We start from the raw sequence: 16,130 nt of genomic DNA on the forward strand, positions 1-16,130 counted from the left end.
GTGCCAGAATGAACAACAAAATCTCATGAGCTAATCTCTGGAGACACACTGCAAATGCACACAAAGGATTAGGTTTTTGGGAAAAGGACAAGTGGAGGGCAAAAAGATAAAGCGAATTGCTCTTATCTTTACATTTTGAGACAAGGACAATTGCACTTATTGACCATTGGTCTGATTTCGGTCTTAGTAGTTAAATTCAGATTTCAAGCCCTGCTTCTTTAATTACTATGTGACCTAGGGCAAGATAATTAAATTTGTGTGCTTCCTTTTTTTGGCTGGAGCGATAGCACAGTGTGTAGGGCATTTGCCTTGCACAGGGCCGACCCTGGTTTGCTTCCTCTGTCCCTCTCAGAGAGCCCGGCAAGCTGCCAAGAGTATCTCGCCCTCATGGCAGAGTCTGTCAAGCTACCCGTGGCGTATTCGATATGCTCAAAACAGTAACAAGACTCACAATGGAGACATTACTGGTGCCTCCTCGAGCAAATCGATGAGCAATGGGATGACAGTGATTATAGTGATGTGTTTGGTTTCCACCAAAGAAAGATGAGAGAGGTGGAAGAGGAATGATGACAGAATCAGATGCAATATTTTGAATTTAAGAAGTCTTTGCAACATTTCAGGGGGGTTGTCAAGTAGAGATTGAAGGTATACTTGAACATCAGGAGGGAATAAAACTAAAAGTATTAAGTGATGGAAGGATATAAAGTACAGAATGAAAATTTAAGCAGACACAACATAGACAAGGAAATGGGCTGGCGAGATATTACTACAAGCTCTTGCCTTGCATGCACCTGGAGTTATCCCTGAGAGCAGAGCTGCAGAGGCAGGAGTAATCCCTGAGCACCACCGGGTATGACCCAAAACCTTTTTTTTTAAAAAGAAAGAAAGGGGGGGAAAAGATAGAGGTAGGGATAAAAATTACTACAAGAGGTCCAGAGCAATTGTATAGCAGATAGGGGGCTTGCTGTGTACACAGCCGACCCAGATTCCAACTCTGTCACCTCATATAGTCCCAGGTACACACCAGGAGTGATCCCTGAGCAGAGCTAGGAGTAAACACTGAGCACTGCCAGGTGTGGCTCCAATTCAAAAAACAAAAGCAGCACAAGAACATGAAGAAAGAGAGAATAATAGTAAATTACAAAAGTTAAAGGGAAAAAACCTCTTTAAAATATTGTCGGAGGCTATTAGTGGGCATTTCAAAGCTGTAGAAAGAGCTATTTTTTCGAAGTGAAACAGAAGCCATAAGGAAATTGAGGAGCTAGTGTGTGTGTGTGTGTGTGTGTGTGTGTGTGTGTGTGTGTGTGTGTGTGTGTGTGTTGGGATAAAATTGAACAGTTATAGGTAGTTGACTGGGAGACCCCTGAGAGCTGGGAGGTTTAACACTCAAGAATGCAGCGTTTAACTGGGTTATCTTAACAATGCAGCACATAGGGTAGAAAGCAAATCTGTTTCAGGTGTCAGTCATCAAAAGGAAAAAAAGAGAGGGACAAAGGAGAGACTCAAACACTGATCAAAGAAAACACAGTGCACGGGAGTTACTGGTAGAGTTGAATACAGTGTTCTCCATAGAAGAGATGTTTCTCAGAATAAGATTTTGCTTCAAATTTTAAGAGCAATAGAGTGTAAAATTAGTTTTGTACACCAGAAATAGAAAATAAAGCTTCTTAATTTTTAAAGAGGACTAAATACAGTACTGCTCTATATTCTATTTTGAGAAGCAATTTATAATAAAATAAAATAACATGAAAAGTTGTAAGTACTTGGCTTGGAACATATTAAACAAATATTTTTTGTCATGATTATTAAATAAAAATGAGAGAAATAGATACCACCCCTAGAATAAAAAATATTTTTATGTATAGCAAATAGAAACTTTGCTTTTAAAGTTTTGATCCTTATTTTGAACTTACCTTACATGCATCAACTTTTCCTTCCATGAACCCAGCACATAACATTCCTGAAGTTATCAAGCCATCGTACACGTCCTTCCTGTTGCACACGTCCGTGCTTATGGTTTCAACTCTGGCTTGCCGAAGTTTATTTTGTGTTGGTCCTATTACAAAAATGAACACACACACAAACTAATAATGGCTTCTTTGAACAGAGCTGAATCTAAGATGTGAGAGACATATGTTTCTAAGAATAAAAACACGAGTATTTTCAGACATTAGTTTTTAATTTTACATTCTGAACCATAAATTTCTACCTTTAAGGACCCATACATAAGTACCCTGATATTATATCATAATTATGACTATTTGGGTTATGAGGATCCAATAGCTATAACATATATCATATATAAAAATTGTTTTGATGCATATATAAAATTATTTCGATGTATATCTGTTTTTTATTATTCCACATGTCATTGTGGCTAAATACATGAACATTTTTATGAGGAGGGTTCATTGAACAGATTTTATCCGAATGGTACATACTTTTCCAGATAGAAAAAAACCTTATAAGGGTCTTTGAAAGATGGAAGCCGATATGCAAATAAGCCAGTAATCTTATTCCAACACAGAGCATGGCTAGAGGTTAGGAGAAGATTCTACACTACTGAGAATTGGAAGGCAAGTAGCTTAAAACTAAAGATGAAACATGTCAGTAAATAGCTCTGAGAAAAAAAGTTAAAGGAAGAGAACACAAAAGAATCTTATAACAATGTATAATTAGAGATTCATAAGCAATTTTAATTTTTTATATATAATAGTTATAAAAACATGAAAATATGCATTGACAATGATCTACTACTTTCTTTAGCAAGTTTTTGATCAAATCTTAAATATTTATTTTCCACTTTAAAACATTTAAAGCTAATCTTTCTTCAGAATGCAATAAATCAGCTACTAGAAATCTAAAATCTAGTCTTCAAATCTTAGAGCTGATACTTTTTAAACTTGAGATGTAGAATAGAGTAAAAGAAATGCATACTCTATTATATGTTACATACTGTATTACGTGCTAATCAAAATGAAAGTATTAAGAGTACTTACAAAACACTTATGTTTATAATTATAGTAAATCATTAAAACAAGGAATACACAGAAAGAAAAAACTTATTAAAATTGTGATTGCAAAGCATATTAAGATCTGGGAAACACACAATGGCAAATTATGTCTACCTTCACGCTCCCATTGTGTGTGTGTGTGTGTGTGTGTGTGTTTATTTTTAAGTTTAGACATAGTGGCTTACAAATTGAATTAGCAAAATTTTATAGATGACCTATTCTAGCATCACACTCTCTACTTAATGCCGTAGTCCGAGGGTCCCTCACCCACCTCCCTACCCAGTGATACGTTTGAAACTGGTCAGCTTCTTGCCACAAAAATGAACTCAGATCCCAATTTGTTTCATTTCATTTTTAGTAACACCTAAAATAGCATGATATTTTCTTCTATATTACCTTTCCCTTTTCTCATTACTAATTCAGTTAATTGTGGATTCCTTAAGAATAAGGATCTGAGTTTTTAAAATACTTTAAACCATAGCCCTCTTTTCTCTTTAATACCATATTCATTTGGCATTATTTTTATAAATCATGAGGGATTTCCTAAGGCAGCTGTTATAGCCCAAGACAAATTTGTATTATGTAAGATTGAACCACCCACCGTCGTCTACAATGGACCCAAATCCTGTGACAAAGACACTTGTCTTGGGTGGCAGTTTTATAGATGAATCTGGTAGACAAACCCTCTGGATGACATTGGAAAACTCCACTCGAGTAGTCATCTGTGCCAAAGCAATGTCATGCTCATTTGTTTCTTTACGGTAATTTTCATGAACAATAATTTTTCCCACACTTCGTTGCACTGCAGGCGGTGTTATCGTTGTACCAAAAGTAACAATCCATTGATGAGGGTCTTTATTTCTGCATGAAAGATAATTAAAAAGATAATATTTTTATAACTTTTACCTGTAACTTTTTAAAGATACGAAACTGCAATTCTTGCCCAACTGACATTCTTTCCCTGAGAACACTGACAAATTTTCAGCTAACTGCCTTCAGAGGTTCAAAATATTGATACAGTGGTATTATGAAAGTCTTTAAAATATTTTAGTCTTAGATTTAGAAAAAGATGTGGGCTATATTAAATTTTCATGCTTTACTTTGAAGAATAATAATAGATTATCTTTTGCAATTGCAAAAATAAATTAAGCTTTAATTTCATCTTTGTTAGAAATTCATGTTTCTCTTTCTTTTATAATTTTGTAATTATAAACATATTTTAAGCCATTTTCTCTCTCTGCCAGACAGTAGATCCATAGATCCATTCTTACTTCATGAATGACTTGCTGGTTCTTATCTACAAAGTCTATGGTGATCTTTGAAACAGTGAAATTTGTCTGCTTCATAACATATTATATGTGTGCATGTATATATATGTATGTGCATATATATTGTGTTTATGTGTGTGTACATATAAACACACATATATATGTTTTATGAACATATATATGATATATATAATAACACACACACACATATATATACATATTGCTTTCCACACTAAATATTCCTTGCTACCATCAAGGCCAAGCACAGGTTAACCCTGCCCAAACTTGTGTCACTGTTAGTACTCTCATTTCCCTTTGATCTGGCCTGGTCATTTCCTTTTGCTGTCTTGAGGCTTTCTCCTCACTCATGTGCTTTGCTGTCTCAAGAGGCTATTTCACAAGCAAATTCTGTTTATTCCATCCTATCTTTACCCACCTGTTCTTCCCCCAACCCTACTTCCTTTTCATAAATTTGTCTCCATCTAGAATATCTAGAATTATGTAGAAAGTTAAGTTTCCCTGTGCAAAGGGAAATTACATAGAAGGAAGTAGCACAAAATTCTTAGAGGGGATTTCCTCATTTGTATGTTATTATTGTGTTAGTGAATCACAAATGTTTAAGTATATGAGAAAACCTGAAAAATCAGTTATTTTCCAAGTACTCTGCACTCCGCCAGGGATGAGCTGGCAGAATCTGGGGTGCAGTAGGAACTGGGAAATACAATGCGGAAGTAGTCTCTCTCCTTTGTATTACTTATGTGGATACTTAAGGGGGGATTTTCTTCAAAGCAAAGTTGAAGCATTCATCTGAAAACTTTAAATTGGGAAGATAAGGTTTCAGTTCCTAAGGAACTCCTAAACCAAGTGAGTAGGCAAAATAGAAATGCCCTTTTCCCTAATGCATTGTCAATCAGAAAGATGGTCTTCTATAATAGACCCATTGGTCTATTTTATCAGAGTGCTTTGTGCATAAAGATACTACGATAGAGAAGTTAAATGCCTTATACAAATTAAAGCATATCCATCTAGTTACTGTCTCAGAGAGATGTAACCTAGGCCTCCCAATTTTTAATCTATAACTTTTTTTGCCTCTGTTTTACAAAGATTTCAATGATTTTTTCATGGACACAAAGTTACTAAAATTTGTTTAAAAGATTATTTAAAAAATATTATTTTTAAAGAAAAGATATGTTTATACAGTTTTAAATTGTTTGGATGATAAGATATTATCTGCAGAGCACCATGCTTTTTCTTCACAACATTATATTAAATTGAGTGAATTTGTGAAGTTGCATCACTCTCCAAGCTGAACTCCTTTTCTGTAGGATCATCAGCTTTTACAGTTTTCTTGGATCACTAGCATTGGCATAAAATATTAAAATATTTCATATTACTTTTAAAAAGCTTTCTTTTGAGTTCACAACCAATGTCAACTGTCAAATTTCTCTGCTTAAAAAAATTAAAAGTATTTGACTTTTTTCTTGCATATGAAGAAGAATTTAAACAGGCAGCATATATAATAGTTTTTACACTAAAAAACTTATGATTTTAAATTATTACCATAGAAAATACTGTAAAATATTAATAGTGCTAAGTAGTATTTAATGTTTACTATTATACTTACTATTTAATTAAATATTTACTATAATATAATATTTACAACTTTTTTACTAATATAAAATTGTAAATAAATAGTGTAAAGTAGCACTGTAGCACTGTAGCACTGTCGTCCCGTTGTTCATTGATTTGCTTGAGGTACCAGTAACATCTCCATTGGGAGATTTGTCAACAAGTCTTACACTTGTCTCAACAAGTGTAAAGTAGTAAATTATTCTGGTGCCTGCTCGAGCAAATCGATGAACAACGGGATGATAGTGCTACAGTGCTATTTTGGTTTTGGGGCCACACCTGGCATTTTCGGGGTTACTCCTGACTCTGCACTCAGGAATTATTCCTGGCAGTGCTTGGGTAAACATATGGGATGTTGGGGATTGAACTCAGGTTGTCCTCAAGCAAAGGAAATGTCCTTCCTGCTGTACTATTTTTCTGGCCCCTAAATTAGTAAATTGTTTTAATCAACAGTAGAAAATAAAGTAGAAAATGGTCTAGTAGAAAATATAAAAGTTTTAATATAAAAATATATGAGAAAAACCATTGGAGTGATTTTTAACTAGATATTGAACAGAGAGAAGAGAGAGGGGAAGAATAAGATGAGGGTAAAGCAAGGAAAAAGCAGTTAAGGGACTGGACAGATCCCTTCGAATAGAACAGAGGATATGCTGGTAAGACTAAACTCTTCTTATGCATTGAATCAAAGGCAACTGATGGCCTAAATAAGATTTATACTGGACTTGGCGAACTTACTTGCGGAAACAGTGAGCTGCTGTGACCAGCCAGGTGTTACTGATGAGAGTGGCTCCACACTGATGCCCTGCGCCGATGAGCTGAAGGCTGGCTTGCCAGGGCCACTCTCCTTCCATGGCTGTCTGCCTCCCATTGACAATCCTTTCAGTAGAAGATGATGCTGGTAATGGCATATTTGAAGATGTCATTCTTATTCCACAACCTATGAAAAAATATATATATTTGTTTTTATGAAAGTAAAGTGGGGCAGCCCCGTGATTTACATTGGGTGCAGATGCTTCACAGTAATGATTGTGCCTGCAACTTTTGAACTATTCTTCAGCAGTCAGTCCCCGAGGTTTTCTATAATCATTATACTGAGATTCATTAGAAATATTTACTAACATTTTAAGGCATTCATTTCAGGAAAAAACATTTTTCTCTCTACAAAAAGCATTTATGTATAATAATAGATATTTAATGTTACTATCACTTTTGTAAGGATCCTCACTTACATGTATGGCTTCTCATTTACATATATTAGATACATTTTCAGGAACACACTTTTCAAATGGGAAAACTAAGCTGTGGAAAGAGAATTTAAACTACCTCAATGTTACAATTATTAGTTATGAGTAGATGTTACTAGAAGTCTCCAGTTTTAAACAGAGTTGGATATAAATTAGGATGATTCACATTAAAACTTGCATCCTTATTATTGATAATTCAATAGTAAAGGAAGATGACAACTATCCGATTACATGAATATATATATGGATATGAATATAGTCTCTCCAACCTCAAATTTTGAGACTAAAAGAATAAAGACCATTTCCTGTTGTGTTTTTTTTTTTCATAAATACGAATAACTATGCTTATTTTGTGTTTGGGAGACTTTACCTAACAATGTAAAGGATTACTCCTGGCTCTGAGGTTGGTGCTCACCCCTATTTATGTTTGGAGTATCATTGTTGGGCCGGGAATCATACCCAAGGGTCTAGAATGCAAAGAATGGACTTCCTTGGCCATGGAATGACTAGTTTTATTATTATTTGTAATTTAAAAATTATCTTTTTGGTAAAGTTCATGTAACACAGTTATAATAGGATTTAAGTTTATTGTCCTTACGCACAAAGTTACTGTATCTCTCCTCCACCAAAGTGCCCAGGACCCTCCAGACTATTCTATGTCACCGCTGCTCTGATTTTCATTTCCCATCTCTCCCTACACATATGTTGAATAGAATAACCATATTAGGGCTGGAAACATAGAACAGCAGGGAGAGCGCTTAGGTTCCGTACCAGGCAGTTCATATGGTCCCTTGAGTACTGGTGGTCATAATTATTGAGTACAGAGCCAGAATTATCCCCTGAGCACTACAGGGTGTGGCCCAAAACAAAACAAAATAAAAAAGAATGACCTTATTTTTATGGTAGGGGGGAAGGCCACAGCTAGGAGTGCTCAGGGCTCATTACTGGAGGTGTGGTCCTAAGAATATAACCAGGGTTGGCAAATAAAAAAAGTAATGTGCAGATTGAAAACATGTTGTCTTAGTCAAAATTCAGTGTCACATATAATTATAACTGCATTCTAGGCAGAAGTTCTGAAATAAAACTTTTTTTGTATCCATTCAGGAATTTTTTTAAAAAAAGGGAATCTACATAAGAAAATAAAATTCAAGGGTCAGAGAAATGTGCAGGGGTTAAGCTGTTTGCCTTCCACGTGGCCAACCTGGGTTCAAACTCTGGAACTGCATATAGTCCTGTGGACACCATCAGGAATGAGTCAGCAGAAAGCCCTGCGCACAGCTGGGCATGGCCCCCAAGCAAAGCTAAGCAAACTAAAGAAAGCAAAATGAGAATAAAAATTAAACCAGCGGGAGCTGAAGCAATAGTACACTGAGTAGGGCGTTTACCTTGCACGTGGCAGATCTGGGTTTGATTCCCAACATCCCATATGGTCCCCCAAGTACCGCCAGGAATAATTCCTGAGTGCAAAGCTAGGAGTAACCCCTATGCATCGCCGGGTGTGACTCAAAAAGCAAAACTAAATAAATGAATAAATAAAAATTAAACCAGCTTTAGACTTCTACTCAGAACAGAAATACTAGAAAGAAATAGAAAACATGTATAGAATTTAGAGAGGGGAATTATTTATGATCCAAATAATCCTGTAAGAAGTTGAAATGAGAGATGGCGTGGGGATAGGAAAATGTCAGATATTTCAAAAAAAATTGTAGGAAAACTGAGAAATTTTAATACAAATATCCTAGCCTTAACTTCAAACAAGAAATTGTCTGGAGCGGCCGGAGAGACAGTACAGTTGTCAAGGTACTCGTGTTACTCTCAGCTAATTGTGCTCAATCCCCTGCTCTACACGTGATGCTCTGAGCTCTTCCAGGAGTTACCTCTGAAAGCAGAGCCAGGAATAAATACCAAGGGGCAGCAGGTATGTTCCAACTGACCCCCTCTTACCCCCCCCAAAAAATATCTGCCTTAAACTGTGAAAAAATATAATATTTAGGAAAAATATTAGAGTATCATACATATAGTCATTTAGATAGTAAGGCAAAAAATGTAATTTTTAACTATCGCTATATAATTGTGCCATAAAACTTAAAATTGTGTTTGCTGTGATCATATACTTTTAAATATTTAAAATAAAAATAACTATAAAACAAGAAGTGGTTTACAAAAGCAAATTACAAAATAATATTGGTAAATTCTACTTCTAAATTATTTGTGGTTTTATTCATTATATTCAGTGTTAAATTGGTAGTTAATTGGAACTTACGGCTGTTGAGAAGATTCCTCATCTTTTTGCTATCAATAGCTAAAAGAAATAAAACATGAATTAGTTCATACAAGAATATTTTCTCATTTTTCTAAAATTTTATTCAAATGGTCATTAGAAGAAATGTGTTATTCAAAGCATAATTGTCTCGAGGGAATGAGACTTTTTATAACCAAGTAATATCCACAAAATTATTAACTGATTTAACACAAAATGTGTAATTCTACCTAAAGACAAAAGAGATTGTTTTATTATTTTCTGATTTTTGCCATGAAAATGAGTTAAATGGTTTAAGAAATTTGGAGGGAAATGGTGAGAATAAATGTTTCTGATTGTTCTCTTTAAGAGGTTTAGTATAATTCAAGAAAGCAACCTTTAATTGTTTATTATAGTTGGTGTATACTGTGTTAGTTGCCTTCAATATATGCTAGACTCATGCTAAGTGTCTAATATTGAAAGATCGTCTCCAGGGAGTTAAACAAACTGGCGAGTCCTCATAGCCCATACACAAAATGGTAATCTTTTCTCATGGTAATCGTTTAGTCTAGTTGTATTCCTTACTGATATAGGTATTTTAGCGGTAAACGCTTAAACTGGGAGAGACGTACATCTAACTTCTTATAAAAATAAAGAAAATTTCAAAAGATCCAAAGATGGCACAAGGACTTACATGTGAGTGTAAATGATGGTTTGTTTATAGTCAAAGGCAACTGTTTTGTCTTCAGACTTTGATACAAAATGTTTTCAATTTTTTTCTTGATTTGCACAGTACTGGAGGTAGATGGGTATCGAAACATGAGCACCATAAAAACGTTCACACCGTGTTCATCTGGGCTGAAGAGCAACAAAGTAGATAAATAGAAGAAAGATAACAAATACAGTCATGGAGTCATTAACAATTTTTGCTTATTAATATTCACTCAATTTTTTTTTAATGAAAGACGTAGGTAGATATCAAACCTATTTGTGTGTGTTGGGGTAAGGGGTGTTTGGGACATACTGGCTATGCTTAAGTTTAGTTTGGACCCTGTGCTCAGGGGTCTGGGTCTCTCCTGCAGTGGTGATAGTTCTGGGTGATCTTATGCAATGGAGTGGGTTGAATGGGACTGATCATTTGCAAGGCAAGTAACTTTCCCCTGTACTCAGACCCCGACATCAAATTTCTAAACTATATCTAAAAGCAATGGTTAAGAAATCTATCACTGTCACTGTCACCCCATTGCTCATCGATTTGTTTGAGCTGGCATCAGTAACGTCTATCACTGTGAGACTTGTTACTGTTTTTGGCATATCCAATACACCACAGGTAGCTTGCCAGGCTCTGCCGTGCGGGCTCCATACTCTCGATAGCTTGCCGGGCTCTCTGAGAGGGGCGGAGGAATCGAACACGGGTCTGCCTCGTGAAAGGCGAACATCCTACCACTGTGCTATCACTCCAGCCCTAAGAAATCTAGTTGAGAAATATTTATTCTCTTACTCAGTGTCTATAGGAGACTGTGACAGGAAGAGATGATTGTGAAATCATGCTTCATACACGATTAAATGTTTGCTTATTAAAGAATTCTGAGCAGAATTGTAATCAAAATCCTGATTTTTACAGCCATAGTAGATAAAGATAATATTTTTTTTTTATTTCCCAAACCCAGTCACCTTTGCCTTCTGAGCTGAGAGCTAGATTTAATTTCTAGCTCTTTTGTGGTTTATTCAAACTCTCTAAGTGTGTTATCTGGATACTCTGTCAATAAATAACAGTTCAATTTTCAGTTTGCTCCCTGAATACCTCACATACCACCCTTAGGATTTTATTCTTTCTATATTTGTGAAACAGTGTAGAAGACTAGGTGAGAAACCACAACTGACATTTCCCACTAGTACCCAACATCCCTGGATGTCACTGCTGATTATTAGTAGTGTACTACAACAATGAAATAACATTTTATTGTATTAATTCATTGATATTTTTGGACTTGGTATGTGAACATGCTTTTGATTGGTGGGTAATTAAAATGAAACTCATTTGATAAAGAGATTTACATTATAAACAAGTAGTTCTAGAAAATATCTCTAATTCTTTTTTAAGAATGGCTGTTAATTTAAACATAAATAATAGAAGGAGGGAATGAAGGGAAAAAGCAAATGAAAAGTAAAACAAAAGTGGAGAGGTAAAAGTAATATGGAATCTTTTTATCATGTGTAAAACATAAAAATACATGATGGGTACATAGTTTGTTCATAGATATTTACAGAAAACTGTTTTAAAATATTAATCAAAGTAGAGATAAAATAAGATGTTATTTCTATGAATGTCAAAATGTAATTTTAACCACTGATCAAAATATGGTTTTAGTTTTATATAATCAAAGTATAGGTATTAAAAGACATTAAAATGATAAAACCACAATGGCACTAAAGTAAAACCTTGGGGCTGGAGAGATAGCACAGCGGGTAGGGCGTTTGCCTTGCACGCGGCCGACCCGGGTTCAAATCCCAGTATCCCATATGGTCCCCTGAGCACAGCCAGGGGTAATTCCTGAGTGCAGAGCCAGGAGTAACCCCTGTGCGTTGCCAGGTGTGACCCAAAAAGCAAAAAATAAATAAATAAATAAAAATAAAAAATAAAGTAAAACCTTACTGCTGAGAAAGTGAGAGTCTGCTCATTAGGTTTAAAACGAGGACAATCTAGGGGCTGGACAGATCGTACAAAAGGCAGGAAGCTTACTTTGCATGCAGCCGAACCAGGTTTGATCTCTGGCACCTTATATTGTCTCCCGAGTCTTCCAGAACTGATCCCTGAGTCCCTAACCACAACATCACTGGTATGATCCCAAAATAAAATAAAGCAGGACAAAAAGGGGACAATCTATAGAACTGACCTGAATCCTACTTTTCCCATAGATTTAAAAGTAGCATGTTTCAGGAGGACTATCCTTCCACTTTCTGTATTTTTATTTACCTTGGCTAGTATTTATCTGTATTGTTTATTCGAAAGCTAACAGCTAACATTTCCTCATGTCACAAAGCACTTTGCATCTTTCAGTTGTAAAATGAACATAGTTAAGTTGAACTACTCAAGTTTTATAAAGTCTTTGTTCTACTACAAAGATTTGCTTAGGAGGCTTAAGCAACTTTGTTGTTCAGTGGCTCTTAACAGATGGATTTAATGCAGCAAACCAAATTTACATACCTTATTTTAATAACATGAGATTTGATAAACCGATTGCCTCCAGAAGAATCACGTCGAAATATCCTAGATATCTGATTAAAAAAATTTACAGATTTATTATTTTTAAGAAAAATGTTACTCCTTATCTTACCTAGAGTTGAGGCAAATGAAAGGATTTGGGTTTGTTTCCAAACAGGTGAACTTGTTTAACCACAGAGGAAAATTCTAGTCTTTGTTGATACACATTTTGATTTTCAGAAAATAGGCAATTCTTAAAGTACTTGACATAATATATAACATACTCTATCAGATAACTCCTAGAACCTCACTTGTTATTCATGCTTCCACGCCAGGAAGGTTTTCACTACTGGTATAACTAGTTTTGAGAACAATTCTATCATATCTATACTACCATTATTTTATTACTTAGTTTTCCAATCTAAGCCACTGAAGACATTTTGATGTTTAGTAAAATTGTTTCCTCAAAGGAGCTTCTTTCCCAAAAACTGCTAAGGCAATTTTTAGAGTCAAAACACACGAGACTTAACGTGGAAAATCATAAGTTAAAAGTCTATAAAAGTTTACATGAGGGTCACTTTTGTATAAATCTTGACCTGTAATTATATATCCTCGAGAAGAAAGATTCTCTTCCTCCTAGAGGATCCTTCCTTTTCTCGACTCCTCTATACAGTAAAAATTCTTGCAGATTTTACCACATAAAACCTTTGTGTTTCTAAAGCATCAACCTCTTTTCCTTATTGCCCTTCCATGGTATGAAATCTGCGCCATGAAAACACGTGCCTGGGTCTTTGCAGCCGTCCCCTCACTAGCATATTTCTATGCTTCTCCATCTTCCCTCCTTGCAGTTGTTCTCCCCAGAAAGCTAGCATCCCGGATAATATTCTGAAGTGCAAATCTGAAGATGTTAAATCCCTACTTTCAGTACAATGTCTCGTCAGTGTGGGGGACATCCTACAGCTGTTTCCTTTATCATACCCACCAGCTGTTTCCTTTATCATACCCACCTTCAAAGATTAAAGTCTATCTGTTAAGAAGAAAGGAATCCTTTTCTAATTTCATTAGACTGGTTCACTCCTCAATGACATTGTGCATTCATGGCCCTCTTCCTAAAAAATACTGTTTCCCTTAGGCAAATTTCCTCAAGGGCAATACTTTTATGCCATAAAAATCTACAGGTGAGGGGCTGGAGCAGTAGTACAGTTGGTAGGGTGTTTGCCTTGCACGTGGTCGACCCAGGTACAATCCCTGGCATCCCATATGGCCCCCCAAGCACTGCCAGGAGCAACAACTGGGCATTTCTGGGTCTGACCCAAAAAGCAAAATAAATAGATAAGTAATATGTTAAAAAAAATCTACAAGTGAAGGGAAGTTATCTCTTATTTACCTTTTCTAATGTAGAATACACACTTATTTAGACCAAATTATGCATATTCAATTATGCACTGTCCAACCATCCCAACCATTCCTAAGTCTTTCACACTCTACTAAGCTCTGTGATAGCAGGAAGTGTGTGTGATACATCTCCTTATCTAAAGGGTTAGGTATATTGCTTCGCCCACAGTAAACATTCAATGCATATTTGATGAATACATCTATGAGTGAATAGATGACTAAATGAATCAAGACATTAATATAGAAAGGGGAGAGGATAAAATAGCTTTATCAGAAAATCTTGCCAACTCTAAGTAGAAACTTGTGGAAATCTAAAGGAAGATGAGAACCAGGACACCCCAGTAATATTCCTCACATGCTCCGAATATACTCTACATCTTTAACTATCTCCCAAAAACCCTCAGAAATTTTTAGCTCTGTGAATAATAGCACTTTGGAAAAGATAAACATTCAGTCATATCAGAGTACAAAAAAATGACAAAGAATCTCTTCAAACTGAAACGTATTATTAACCAGATTATGATTTTTAGAGAAATTGACTTCTGTTTGAAAAGTTGCATAGATTCTGCTGCAGCATATTATTGGCATAACCACCGGCAATAACTTACAGGCACTAATCCATATCAGCATTGACTGATTGCATTGTTGATACCTCATCTCACTGTATGAGAAAATCATTTATTCTCCTCATTCCAATTTAAAGTAAAAGAAACGCTCATGGTAACTGAGCAAAACTCTCTAAAGTGTCATAGGAAGTAGAACTTTGCCATGTGAACCTAGAGACTGGCCCCATCTTGAGTGCGTAAGTACATCCAGTGAATGGTCAGCTCAAACTAATTACCTCCTTGATGACGTATGTTCCTGGTGGGAGAAGTAAACAATTTCTAGGGCAAAACAGACCTTAAAAATGTTCATGAGGAGGCGTAGCACATTGGAGCTCATACTTTGCATGTGAGGAGCCCTGCATTTGATACCTGGCATCGACAGACGGACTCCAGCACTGCTACAGAAGCTCTGAGATTCCAGCACCATCATGACTTAGCAATGAGCCTGGTTGATCGAGTATTTCTGTGAGTGACTCCAGTTATTGCTTGGGAGGTGACCCCACAAAAAATCCTCACGTATATTTCTATTCCATGAATGTAAACCTCATGCAAGTTTTCCTCTTGGGAAGCTGCTATTTTTTGTAATCTAGGTCTAACAGCACTAAGGAAATTATTCTTTTTAAGTCATTAAAAACTAAGCAATTGCTGAAGAAATTAAAATTGTTCATCATCTTCTACTGATAACTCATATTATATCTAGAACAAATAACAAAAAGTTAATTTTAACAGCCCCCTTTTCTAAGTTTCAAAACTAGCAACAGATTGCTTTTATAGCAATTATCCTATTAAAACCAAGGTTGTGTCAAAGTACATGTAGCACTGTCATCCCATTGTTCATCCATTTCCTTGAGCGGGCACCAGTAACGTCTTCATTGTGAGACTTGTTGCTTTTTTGGCATATAGAATATGCAACGGGTAGCTTGCCAGGCTCTGCCGTGCGGGCAGAATACTCTCGTAGCTTGCCTGGCTCTCCGAGAGAAATGGAGGAATCAAACCCAGGCATGGTAAAATGGAAAAAAAAATAATTCACCTGAAAATCATATACAGGGGACCAGAGAGGTAGTTCAGAAGTTATGACACATGCCTTGCAATTGGAGGACTCCAGTTCAATCCCCCAAACCACATGACCTCCAGCCCTCATTGCTTGGGCATACCGTAGAGAACCCCAAGCACTGCCAAAGTGCCCCAAAGTACTCACATAACTGAAAACAAAATGAGCAAAACATCCTTGGACCCTTATATTGAACCGCTAGGCAAGACCCCAGAACAACATGACTAACAAAAAAAAATTAAAAATCCATACAGGAGCCAAGAGACAGCACAGTGGTTACAGTGGTTAAGGTGCTTGCCTTCAATCCCCAGAACCACATATGGTACCCGGACCACTGGCAGGAATAATCAGTGAGCACCTCAGGGACAACAACAGCAATTAGATAAAAATCATAGTGATGGGTTTGAATTCCAGTATTAAAGAATATTCTTGAAGCACTCTTTGTGGCTCTGACAAATGGGACATCCAGCTACTATCTTC

At 36.0% G+C, this 16,130-nt stretch overlaps 1 protein-coding gene across 1 annotated transcript in view; it reads right to left on the reverse strand.

Annotated features, from left to right (window-relative positions):
• The window catches only part of LOC101546765 (transmembrane protease serine 11F), a 74,417-nt gene that overhangs the window by 1,616 nt on the left and 56,671 nt on the right, over positions 1-16,130 (reverse strand). Inside the window, exons 4-9 of the mRNA XM_055140002.1 lie at positions 12,603-12,673; positions 10,089-10,252; positions 9,419-9,457; positions 6,647-6,848; positions 3,616-3,875; positions 1,914-2,056 (exon numbers count right to left, since the gene is read on the reverse strand). Of these exons, the coding sequence (XP_054995977.1) occupies positions 1,914-2,056; positions 3,616-3,875; positions 6,647-6,848; positions 9,419-9,457; positions 10,089-10,252; positions 12,603-12,673 (879 nt within the window). The remainder of the gene's footprint in view (positions 1-1,913; positions 2,057-3,615; positions 3,876-6,646; positions 6,849-9,418; positions 9,458-10,088; positions 10,253-12,602; positions 12,674-16,130) is intronic.

This window comes from Sorex araneus, chromosome 5 (genome assembly GCF_027595985.1).
Source record: "Sorex araneus isolate mSorAra2 chromosome 5, mSorAra2.pri, whole genome shotgun sequence".
NCBI lineage: Eukaryota > Metazoa > Chordata > Mammalia > Eulipotyphla > Soricidae > Sorex > Sorex araneus.